The sequence below is a fragment of the Rhinoderma darwinii genome, chromosome 2 (assembly GCF_050947455.1).
Source record: "Rhinoderma darwinii isolate aRhiDar2 chromosome 2, aRhiDar2.hap1, whole genome shotgun sequence".
NCBI classification, from domain to species: domain Eukaryota; kingdom Metazoa; phylum Chordata; class Amphibia; order Anura; family Rhinodermatidae; genus Rhinoderma; species Rhinoderma darwinii.
The window spans coordinates 76,914,941-76,928,233 of NC_134688.1; the positions used below are offsets into that span (position 1 = coordinate 76,914,941).

The 13,293-nt window shown below is 43.2% G+C and overlaps 1 protein-coding gene across 1 annotated transcript in view; it reads left to right on the forward strand.

Annotated features, from left to right (window-relative positions):
- The first annotated feature begins 3,345 nt into the window (after positions 1-3,345).
- Positions 3,346-13,293, forward strand: part of RCBTB1 (RCC1 and BTB domain containing protein 1) — a 49,983-nt gene continuing 40,035 nt past the window's right edge. The window contains exons 1-2 of the mRNA XM_075851784.1: positions 3,346-3,479; positions 6,530-6,697. Of these exons, the coding sequence (XP_075707899.1) occupies positions 6,572-6,697 (126 nt within the window). The 5' untranslated portion in view covers positions 3,346-3,479; positions 6,530-6,571. The remainder of the gene's footprint in view (positions 3,480-6,529; positions 6,698-13,293) is intronic.

Below are 13,293 nucleotides of genomic sequence, written 5' to 3' on the forward strand. Positions count from 1 at the left end.
GACTGTGCCATACAGCCCACCCTGTAGACTGTGCCATACCGGCCCCCTTGTAGACTGTGCCATACCGGCCCCCTTATGCTGTGCCATACATCCCCCCGTAGACTGTGCCATACATGAGTAATTAGATTTTGCTGCAACTGAAAAAACACACAGGGGACTGTTTGGAAATATTGTCAGGTCATGTATTACCGCATGGTGGGGGTACAAGGGGTTAAAACTATCAGACAGGTTCCCAGTAAATATACAATGAATTGAAAACCATTCCATCTGCCCTGCAATTTTGTTATTATAAATATATTGTCACGTTGGGTTCATGGACCCACTGGGCCGTACCGCCTTGGCGGTATGGCAGCTGGCCAACAGGGCACAGGTAACAGTCTATAGTTCGTGTAGAGTACCTGTGGCAGCTCGGACAGTAGCAAGGCAGGCTCGGCTCGGATTAGGCAGCAGGCAGAGGTCAGGCGTGGTGTAGCAGGACAGGTGTGGTATGCAGCAAAGCACGACACTTGACCAGGATAGCACGGGATACAGGATACAGGTATGGGAAACACTGGGAACTGGAAGACACTAGGAGACCATTTGCATAGACATACTTTGGGTACGACACCGACGCTCAGGCATGGGAAGAAGGGGCTGGGCCCTTCTTATAGTCCAGGGTGCTCTGGGAGCAATCATCTCAATCTCCCACCTGTGTGCGCTTTGGCTTCTTAAGTCTGGACTGAGCTCACGAGGGCACCCTGGTGGTCACTGTGGAACAGGATGGCCGTATGTGCAGGCATCTCTGGAGAGAAGGGCGTCGAATAGATGGAAGGTGTTCGTGGTCAGCGACCACTGACGTTACATATATCCTATATAATTACAGCATCAGAAGCAAGCTCTGACTTATATACAGTACCAAGCTCACTAAATATATATATATATATATATATATATATACACACACACACCAGAACCAAGCTCAGTACATATATACAGCACCAGAACCAAGCTCAGTACATAAATAAAGCACCAGAACCAAGCTGAGTACATATATATATATATACACAGCACCAGAACCAAGCTCAGTACATATATACACAGCACCAGAACAAAGCTCAGTACATATATACACAGCACCAGAAACAAGCTCAGTACATATATACACAGCACCAGAACAACGCTCAGTACATATATACACAGCACCAGAACCAAGATCAGTACATATATACAGCTCCAGAACCGAGCTCAGTACATAAATACAAAACCAGAACCAAGCTCAGCACATAAATACAGCACCAGCACAAATACAGCTCAATTTAGTGCAACCCCTGTCGTATAGGTTGGTACGGTATAAAACTACAGCTCCCAGCATGGTCTGAACAATGGTAAGGATATGCTGGGAGTTGCTGTTTCACAATTAAGAAAAATCATACCACCCATCATCTCGCTGCAGATCATACAGTAACTACAGTACTGATTAGAGGCAGAATAAACATTTACATTTAGTGACTCTCCGGTGACGTCTTTTCAGATTCTAGTTGTTCGTTTTCTCTTTTCTTCCCCATCCGTTCCAGACCTATATGACGACGTCTCCCGGCCACAGCCCATTTCTGCAGTCTGCCGCTCAGATGTCTCCAGCTTCTCACTTTTCAAACATTTCTGCACCTATAACGAAGATAAAATTCTCATGGTGCCACACACTATGCCCTAAATATAATAGTTCCATACACTACACCTCTAATTATAACAGTGCCATACATTGTCCCTGATTATAAAAGCACCATACACTGTGTCCCTGATTATAATAGCACAATACACATTGTCCCTTCCCTGATTTTAATAGCACCATACACTGTGTCCCACACACACACAGTGCTCCTTGTAGATAGCGCCCTACATAGATCCCCCTGTAGATAGTGCCCTACATAGATCCCCCTGTAGATAGTTGCCCAGATACAGCCCCCTGTAGATAGTTGCCCAGACATAGCCCCCTGTAGATAGTTGCCCCACATATAGCCCCCTGTAGATAGTGCCCACATATAGCCCCTCCTGTAGATAGTACCCTACATATAGCCCCCCCCCCCCCCCGTAGATAGAAATCCACAAATAGCCCCCCTGTAGATAGTGCCTCACCTATAGCCCCCATAGATAGCACTCCACCTATAGCCCCCCTGTAGATAGTGCCCCACCTATAGCCCCCCTGTAGATAGTGCCCCACCTATAGCCCCTGTAAATAGTGCCCCACCTATAGCCCCCCTGTAGATAGTGCCCCACTTATAGCCCCCCTGTATAGTGCCCCAACTATATAGTTGCCCAACATATAGCACACCCCTGTAGATAGCTCCCCACATATAGCGCCCCCTGTATATAGAACTCCACATATAGCCTCCCCTGTAGATAATGGCCCACATATAGTCCCCTTGTAGACTGTGACTCACATATTGCTCCCCCTGTAGATAGTGCACTACATATAGCCCCCCTGTAGATAGTGCACTACATATAGCCCAACCCTTGTAGAGCTCCTCACATATAGCGCCCCCTATATATAGTGCCCCCACATATAGCTCCCCCTGTAGATAATGCCACAAACATTTTTTTAAAACAACAACTATATACTCAGCTTGATCCCGTCCCCCGTCCTGTGTCAACGCAGGTCCGCTAGAGGTGAACGACGCAAGCGGCGCGATGACCTCATCGCACCGCTTGCGTGATTGAAAGGAACTGATTGGCAGGGCAGAATTACTTGCCCCGCCAATCATGATCTTTCAACAACAGAAAAGGCCGCTAGCATCGTTGAAAGGCGCTGATTGGGGTGGTAAGTCATACTGCCCTGCCAATCAGCATCATTGTAAGGCGCTGAATAGATGGAACTTGCCTGGCCATTCAGCGCTTATGCATGGAATTGCATCTGCGTCCTATAGACGCAGGTACAATTAGTACAGGAGGGGGTGGTGGCTGGCTTCAGTGGCGCTGCCACACCCTCAGAGAGGCAGCAGGCCACCTAGGTGCGGCCCTGAGCCTATGGCAGAGCAGGGAGATACCTCCCTGCTCTGTCATAGTGTTCAATACCGTAGTATATGCGTCCGAAGGACGTAGATACCATTGAATGTGACGCCGCTACCGCTGTAGCGGAGCCTCATGCCATTAAACAGCCGCTACGGCACCAGTTACACTACTTATTCAGAACATCTGCCGCCAACACATTTGTTATATACAACAAGGCGAGAACATTGCAACCAATCAGTGACCTCTAGGAAGCCCAACACCAATTAGCGAACGGTATTTAAGCTGCTTTGCTAACGCCTCCTTCTTTCTCTGATAAAGCTTGAAGTGACTCACGTGACATGGCATTTGCTCCGCCCCAGTGGTTGTATCGTCAGAGACTACCCAACCAAGCGCTGCGCTCTCAGCACCGGGTGCATAGAACTTGTCGGTCGGCGAGAAACGTCATCACTCCTGAGGTGGTGGAAGGACTAGAGCCGGTCTCCCAGGGGCATGCGGTAAGGGGGTGTCTACTGTTCTTCCCCTAAATATGGAGGCACGGGGTTCAGTTTTAAGCAGAAATCATGCCAAACATAGTCAGGAAACGCTGAATCTTGTAGTACTACAGACGCGGGGGAGGCTAAATATGCTGTGTATAACTATTCTCCAGATTTCCTATTCACCACAAGTGTGCAAGTACCCTACAGCAGCACTTTATATTTAGATTTTATTTTATTTATTTTTTTCTATTTTTTTATTCTCAGTATGGATTTTTTTTTTTTTTTCCTGGGCACAGGTCGGCTATTGCTTTCTGTACCAGTGGTTGCGCTTTCTTATTTCCGGTGGTTGCGCTTTCACTTTAGTGGTTGCACTTTCACATCGTGAGTTAGGACTCCCAGATCCTCAGCCCCCACAACTGGAGCAGTGTTTGCATGTAGCGATTATCGTTCTGATTTGTCAGTCATGAGCGATTGTAACCTTTATTGCTAAATGGACAATGATGATAAACAAATGTGCTGATCATTGCTCAGAATCGTTTGTGTGTATGTGAAAATCGCTATTGTCAATGTTATGTGCCAGCGTTATTGTTTACTATGCATGTGGGTACAACTAAACTTGTTAGAATATGGCGACCGGTGAATGACGGTTGTACAGATGAGCGTGCCCGTCTCATACCCATATAGACGTTAAACCAGCAACTAACGTGTTTTGCAATTACATGTATACTGCCTGAAAGAGAACGTGTCCCCCCCCCCACCGAGCTGTCTTGGTAAATACTTGCATACCCCATAAAATAGTTCTGCGGCCTCTTAGATGTAAGTGTTAGTTCCTCTGTTCTAATTGACTAGATTGACAGGGTGTACATATACCACTTATGAAGGCTGGCGTTAGGAAAATTGTTTTTAAAAATAAAAACCACCGTTATCTACATTATAGCGCCGATCAGATTATGTAGGAGACAGGGCATTTATAATCTGGTGACAGAGCCTCTGTCACCAGATTATAAGTGTCCCATCTCCTAGATAATGTGATCGGCGCTATAATGTAGATAACAGCAGTGGTTTTTATTTAAAAAAATGATTTTTACCACTTTGCGTTTTAGATTTATGCTAATGAGTTGCTTAATGCCCAAGTGGACGTATTTTCACCCACTTGGGCGTTGTACAGGGGAGTGTATGACGCTGACCAATCAGAATCATGCACTCCTCTCCATTCATTTACACAGCACATAGGGATCCTGCTAGATCCTTATGTGCTGTCTTATACTAACACATTAACAATACTGAAGTGTTTACACAGTGAATAGACATTCCACGGGATGTCTATTCACAATCCCGGCACTTCGTTACTCTGTCGTTACTCTGTCAGTGGTAGTTACAGCAGAGGATGTGTAATCTCGCAAGATTACGCGGTAAATGACAGGTTACAACGAGATTACGCTTTGCTCTGCTGTAACTACCACAGAAACAGTAACGAAGTGCAGAGATTGTGAATAGACATCCCGTGGAATGTCTATTCACTGTCTAAACACTTCAGTATTATTAATGTGTAAGTATTAGGGTATGTTCACATGGCAGCGTCGATTACGGCTGAAATTACGGAGCTGTTTTCAGGAGAAAACCGCTCTGGAATTTCAGACGTAATGGCATATTGCAGCCGTTTTTCGCAGCGTCCATTACGGATGTAATTGGAGCTGTTTTTCTATGGAGTCAATGGAAAACTGCTCCATTTACGTCCGAAGAAGTGACAGGCACTTTGACGCGGGCATCTTTTGACAGCGTAAAAAAATGACCGTCGGCACAGAACATCGTAAAGCCCATTCAAATGAATGGGCAGATGTTTGCCGGCGCATTGGAGCCGTATTTTCGGATGTAATTCGAGGTTAAACCGCCCGAATTACGTCCGTAAATAGGGTGTGTGAACCCAGCCTAAGACAGCACATAAGGATCGAACAGGATCCCTATGCGCTGTGTAAATGAATGGAGAGGAGTGCCGATTGGTCAGCGTCATACACTCCCCTGTACAACGCCCACTTGGTCTAAAGTGAAATTACGCCCACTTGGGCATTAAGCAACTCATTAGCATAAATCTAAAAGTGGTAAAAATAGATCGTTTTTCTAAATAAAAAGCATTACGGTCACCTACATTATAGCGCCGATCTCCTTATGTAGGAGACAGGGCACTTATAATGTGGTGACAGAGCCTCTTTAAGCTGGGTTCAAATGTCAAAATTGTGATTGTTGCAAAATCCCGACAAATTGGCAAGTTTTTAAATAAAACATGACTGTCTCCAAGGGTTTAAATATCTGAACGATTTTGTTTATACCAAAAAGGAAGCTGTTCTAAAATCTGCTCCATAGGTCAGAATACTCCGGTTTCAATGGCTTTCTAGGTCTTTAGTGGTACACGCTAGATTCCGGGTATTTTTGCATCTGTGGGTTTAATAACATAATTACTGCGAAATTGTGCTAAAAAAAAATTTTCTTTCTAAGTTGTGGCATTTTGTTGCAATTTTTGCAGTAATGGCGGGAATAAACTGACTTGACTGCACGGTGCGAATATACCTCCGTAACATCTGCCTTTGCTTAAAAAGAGCATTAGGTGTACAGGAGTGGCAGCCGTGCCATGTGAAATTGCCTTCCTTGGGGGATCGCGCATCCCTGATCTAAGGACTCTATGGCACTTGATTGCACTTTCATACGTGTCCTATTTCCTAGTCCTACAGAAACCATGTGACTTGCTTCACGTAATTCGGATGCTGTATTACAAAGGTGTACAGAATGCATTGCTGTAAGGAGGTGCCATACGATGGGACTGTGGTTCATGAAATGGTACTATAGGAATAGTGTACTTCCGTACAGGCTCGTGAACGCTGCTCCGCCAAGTCCATGAGGCTTAAGGGTCTATTCACACGTTGCGGTTGAGCTTCGGTTAGAGCTGCATAAAAAAATGCATCTGAAAACCACATGTGTTTTTGGGATGCAGTTTTTTGAAAACGATACCACTGTTGTAATTCTTGGATTTATTTCAATACCTTTTGTGTTTTTTGTTTTTCATTTCTTGGTAGCTGTTAGGATTTCCTTCATTTAATGTAGAACGCTCGGAGAATATGGTGGATTTTGGGAAGTGGCCGTTGTTCACTTTGCTTTCACCGCAGGAGGTAGTATCTGTCAGACACGCGTGCGTGTTTGGTACATGTGCAAATGAAGTCATCTACACCACTGACCATGATGAGGTAAGTGTTTTCTGGCTCGTTCATGTAATGGCTGCTTTGCTTTTTGAAGTGTGTTGTAGTTAGAAGGGCACATATAGGCCTGAGTTGTACGGGCACCACGTTACACCTCTGTACGCTTGTATGGGCCCTTACTGGTCCTCTATTGTCCGATTTGATAAATGACATAAGTTTTTCTTTGTTTTTTTTTTTCTATATTGTCAAGTTTTGTCATTCCAGTTGCCTTCCCCTTTTCAAACTTGGTTGTTCCACACCTATAGTCCAAGGTTGATACTTTATTGTGCACATCGCCAGTTAAAAACTTTTAGTGTTAGTTTACACGCGACTGGCATAATACACTGCAATACTCTGTATTGCGATGTATTATGTAAACGATCGGTCAAGTGTCATAGGTGACTAAAAATGTAATGTTCGTCATGGTCAGAAAAATGTAAAAAATTAAGTGAAAAAATAGTCTTTTTTTATTAACATTTTAAAGTGCATGTAATTTGCATTCAGTGACCTGTACTATCCTGCATGGCGAATGCTGTAAAAGATTGATTTAAAACATTTTCATCCCAGTTCCAAAAAAAAAATAAGTCATTTGAGAAGTCCAATGTACTCCCAAATGGTACCAATGAGAACTTCAAGTCATACTGCCAAAAATAAAAAAAAATATTATGGTTCTCCGTATGTGGCAACACAAACAAATGATTTGTTTATTGTACAAAAGTTCTAAGGGTATCGCCATAATTGTAACAACCCATGGAAGTAAAAATAACATAATTTATCCTATATGTTGAATGCCATAAAACAAAGTCAGTATTACAATACAAGATACAGATGTCTTGTTATTTCTGAATTCGACATATATTGAGATGCATGGCGTGAGATGTTAAACATATTGAAGAAGGTATATCTCACAGATGCCATCTATCGTGCATAGCCAATGTTTTTTTCTTACTGGATGGCAGTGACTCACGCCATCCGTCAGCCATATTAGTCTCCCATGTTGGAGTGAAACATCACAAAAGTTTAACTGTAAAGTATGCATTTCTCTAACGCCTGTGTATACCTCTAGCCCCTCTACATATTCGGCAGCTGTGTACAGTTTTTAGATGTCCCTTTTTTACCTTTACTTTTTACTGACTTGTAATGGGAGTAGTAGGTTAATGCCTAAAGACCTAGATTACGTCTGTCATTGGAACTTTTTTATTGACCTAAGTCTTCTAGGCTTTTTATTGCTTTAACAACGTTTCATTAAATAGAAATATTCATGCATAAAATACAATGTCAATTATAGCAAGAGCCTAAAGCGAACCTTTCACCTGCCCATGCATGTGCATCATGTAATAGGCAGGGCTGCACAAACCCTGGGGCACTTTAAAATGTTGTCCTATCCTCCTCTGTTATTTAGATATCTGTGCCATTATGTTTGGCTCCCGATATTTAAATAACCCCCTGAACTTCTCAATGGGGCGTGTAACATCACTGACAGTGTCCAATCAGCTACGGGACTGCGTCACAGCAAGAGCTGGAGCGGAGAGCGCACACACAGCTTGGAGCCTTGCAAGCATGCGCAGGCACGCTCTCATTCTTCAGCTCTCGGCATACATGCGCAGCTCCGATGACGTTGCCAAAGATACTCCTGCCGCCATGGAACAGAAGAATTCACCTTCTCCTTCTGTTCCGTGGTGGTGTCGGGGCTGGGCATGCGTGCCTGCACACGCTCTTGCTCTCCTCTCTCCAGCTCTTGCTGTGACACTGTCCGTAGCTGATTGGACAGTGTCACAGCAATGTTACACGCCCCCTTGCCATTTACATGCCCCATTGACAGTTCAGGAGGGTTATTTAAATATCGGGCGCCAAATAGAACAACGATATATAAATAACAGATCAAGACAGGAAAAAAAAATGTATAGTGCCCCAGAGTTTGTGCAGCCCTGCCTATTAAATGCTTCACATGTATGGGCAGGTGAAAGATTCTCTTTAACCCCTTAAGGACGCAGCCTAGTTTGGGCCTTAAGGCTCAGAGCCCATTTTTCAAATCTGACATATTTCACTTTATGTGGTAATAACGTCGGAATGCTTAAACCTACTCAAGCGATTCTGAGATTGTTTTCTCGTGACACATTGGGCTTCATGTTCGTGGTAAAATTTGGTCGATATATTCAGTGTTTATTGGTGAAAAATTGCAAAATGTAGAGAAAATTTAGAAAAAATAGCATTTTTCAGAATTTAAATGCATCTGCTTGTAAAACAGACGGTTATACCACCCACAATAGTTACTAGTTCACATTTCCCATATGTCTACTTTAGATTGGCATCGTTTTTTGAACATTCTTTTATTTTTCTTGGACGTTACAAGGCTTAGAACATGAACAGCAATTTCTCATATTTTTAAGAAAATTTCAAAAGCCTTTTTTTTAAGGTACCTCTTGAGTTCTGAAGTGGCTTTGAGGGGCCTATGTATTAGAAACCCTGATAAAACACCCCATTTTAAAAACTAGACCCCTCAAAGTATTCAAAACAGCAATTATAAAGTTTTTTAACCCTTCAGGCATTTCACAAGAATTAAAGCAAAGTGGAGGTGAAATTTGCAAATTTCATTTTTCTTGCTAAATTTCAATTTTATTCATTTTTTTTTTCTGTAACACAGAAGGTTTTACCAGAGAAACACTACTAAATATGTATTGTCCAGATTCTGCAGTTTTTAGAAATGTCCCACATGTGGCCCTACTGCGCTCATGGACTAAAACACAAGCCCTAGAAGCAAAGAAGCACCTAGTGCATTTTGAGTCCTCTTTTTTATTAGAATATATTTTAGGCAGCATGCCAGGTTTGAAGAGGTGTTGAGGTGTCAAAACAGTAGGAATCCCCCAATAGTGACCCCATTTTGGAAACTACACCCCTCAAGGAATTCATTTAGGGTTGTTACCATTTTGACCGCACAGTTTTTTTTCACAGCACGTATTTGAATTGGGCTCTGAAATGAAAAAAATGTCATTTTTTCCAATAAAATGTCATTTGTGATCAAAATTTCTTATTTTCACAAGAAATAAAATACTCCATTTTGTTGCCCAATTTGTCCTGAGTGCGGCAATACCCCATTTGTGGTGATAAACTGCCGTTTGGGCCCATGGGAGGGCTCAGAAGGAAAGGAGCGCTATATGTTTGTTGGAGTCCAGATTTTGCTGGATTGGTTTTCGGGTGCCATGTCGCATTTGCAGAGCCTCAGAGGTATCAAAGCAATGGAAACCCACCAAAAGTGACCCCATTTTGGAAACTACACCCCTCAAGGAATTCATTTATGGTTGTTGTTAGCATTTTGACCACACTGTTTCTTCACAGAACTTATTTGAATTGGGCTGGGAATGAAAACAAAATTATTTTTTTCAAATAATATGTAGTTTTGGCTGAAAATTTCTTATTTTCACAAGAAACAAAATACCCCATTCTGTTGCGCAATTTGTTCTGAGTGCCGCAATACCCCATTTGTTGTGATAAACTGCCGTTTGGGCCCATGGGAGGGCTCAGAAGGAAAGGACCACCATTTGGCCTACTGGGGATTTTCTAGTGCGAAGTCATGTATGCAGAAGCCCCTGAGGTACCAGTACAGTTGAAACCCGCAAGAAGTGACCCCGTTTTAAAAACTACACCCTTAAGGCATTCATCTAGAGGTGTAGTGAGCATTTTGACCGTAGACATACAACCTATAAACTGTAATGTGGGTTCTCCCGGGTATGGCAATACCCTACATGTGGCTGTTAACAGCTGCCTGGACACACAGCAGGGCTCAGAGGGGAAAGACGAGGGGGGATAAACTGTGTGGAGTGCATCAGGGTAAGTAAAATTGGGGTAAATTATAAACCAAGGGATGTATGATAAATTTTAAAACACTTTCATACAGAGCTCTGGTTATTCGGGACACGTGTCACATTGATATATTGTGTCATCCATTATCGCCCTCTTATAGCAGACTTTGCACCTCTCTTGACTTTTTCCCTTCTTGCCAGTTTGGGGAACTTCTCCTGGAAAGTGTTGCCGCCCTGGTACGATGCGTGTGGGCTCGCTTCCAGAAGTACTGGGTGCCCCCCCTTCTTGGTCCCTAAAGATTAGGTTCTTGATAATCACCTCTTGAAATTCCAGGAAAGTTCCCGTCTGGCCTGCACATCGACGTAGCACGTACGCATTGTACAATGCCATCTGTATGATGTGCCCGTCTAGCTTCTTATACCACACTGCATGGCGCTGTAGGGCTTCAGGATTTGATCTTACAAGTCCATCCCTCCCATGTACCTATTGTAGTCCAGGATGCAGTCTGGTTTGGGGGTGGCCTTTCCTTCATATATCCTAAACCTGTAGGTATACCCTGATGCACTCTCACAGCTTATACATCTTCACGCCATACCTTGCCCTCTTACCCGGCAGGTACTTGCGGAATTGAACCCTCCCTTTAAAATGTACCAGGGACTCATCAATAGAAATACACGTCTCGGGGGTGAATGCTTGGGAAAACCGGGCACTGGAACGGTCTAATAGGGGTCTCCGTTTATCCAAACGGTCAAAACTGGGGTCATCTCGGGGTGGGCACGGCTCATTATCAGTATAATGTAAGAAATGAAGTATTGCCTCATTTATTTATTTTTTTAGGTTCCAGTTCAGTTCTGAAGTTGCTTTGAGGGGCCCATATATTAGAAACCCCTATCAAATACCCCATTTTAGAAACTAGACCCCTCAAAGTATTCACAACAGCATTTAGAAAGTTTATGAACCCTTTAGGTGTTTCACAGAAATTTAGAGCACAGTAGAGGTGAAATTTACATTTTTTTTTTTTGTCAGAAAATCCTCTTTATACCATTTTTTTTATAACACAAAAGGATGTATCAGAGAAACGCAACTCAATACTTATTGCCCAGATTCTGCAATTTTGAGAAATATCCCACATGTGGCCCTCGTGCGGTAATGGACTGAAGCACCGGCCTCCGAAGCAAAGGAGGACCTAGTGGATTTTGAGGCCTCTTTTTTATTAGGCACCATGTCCGGTTTGAAGAGGTCTTGTGGTGCCAAAACATTGGGAACCCCCCAAAAGTGACCCCAATTTGGAAACTAGACCCCTTGAGGAATCCATTGTAGTTTTCTTGGGGTGCATGCGGCTTTTTGATCAGCTTTTATTCTATTTTTAGGTGGCGTGGTGACTAAAAAACAGCAATTGTACGATTTTGTTTTTTTTTTTCTTTTTTTTTTTTACAGCGTTCACCGTGCGCTATAAATGACATGTTCACTTTATTCTGCGGGGCGATACGATTACGTCGATACCAGATGTTTATAGTTTTTTTTTATGTCTTATGGCGTTGGCACAATAAAATACGTTTTGTAAACAATCACTCACTTTTTGTGTTACCTTATTCTAAGAGCCAGAACTTTTTTATTTTTCCATCAATAAAGCCGTGCGTGGACTTATTTTTTGCGTAACGAACTGTAGTTTCGATCAGGACCATTTTTAGGTACATGTGACTTTTTGATCTCTTTTTTTTATTCCATTTTTTGGGAGGTGAAGTGACCAAAGAATTGGGATTGTGGTTCGGTTTATTATTTTACGGCGTTCACCGTGCGGGATAAATAACGGAATAATTTTGTAGTTCAGGCCGTTACGGACGCGGCGATACCAATTATGTATAGTTTATTTGTTTGTTTATATATTTTTATTAATAATAAAGGACTGATCAGGGAAAAAGGGGGATTTTTACTTTTAATACTTTTAAATCTTTTATTTTCTTATTTTTACACATCTTTTTTTAACTTTTTTTTTACTTTATTACTTTGTCCCACTAGGGGACTTGAGGGCAGGAGGCCCTGATCGCTATTCTAATACACTGCACTACATGCGTAGTGCAGTGTATTAGAACTGTCAGCTACTCACTGACAGCAAGCATAGTGGGTCCTGACGTTGTCAGGACCCACTAGGCTTCCGTCTATGGCATAGCCGGACGCCATTGTTTGGTGTCCGGTTGCCATAGTCACCATCGCCGGCCGCTGTCGCGTAGCAGGCCGGCGATGGCAGCTTAACCCCTAAAAAGCCGCGATCTCTATAGAACGCAGCTTTTAAGGGGTTAATCAGCGGGGACACAGCGATCGGTCCCCGCTGTAGGAGCTGTGACAGCTGCTGAACACAGCAGCGTCACAGCTCCTGTATGTGTCGGGAGGACGGCCGAAACGGCCGTTACTCCCGTGACGTACTATTACGGCATGGAGCGCGAACGATACAGCTGCCATGACGTAATAGTACGTCAAGGAGCGGGAAGGGGTTAAAGAACTTAACTTTCTCTTTAAACCCCAAATTTTCAGTCTATATGGTGGTTTCACTTGTAAAATGTGCCAAAAGGGGACTGAAATGACAATCTGGAAAATGCTATAACGATGACTCCTGGAATAGCTTGATTCCAGAAGTTGTGGTGCCAGAAAAAAGTGGCTCTGCAGGTTCAAGCAGAGTGAAATGTGTTAAGTGTATGACAGAACATGCTTTTGGCATACGCAAGGCTTATACGTGTATACATGGCTTTAGTGGACCTAGGGCTGAATCATTAGTGGGTACCAGTTTGTGCCCAATGCTTGACAGG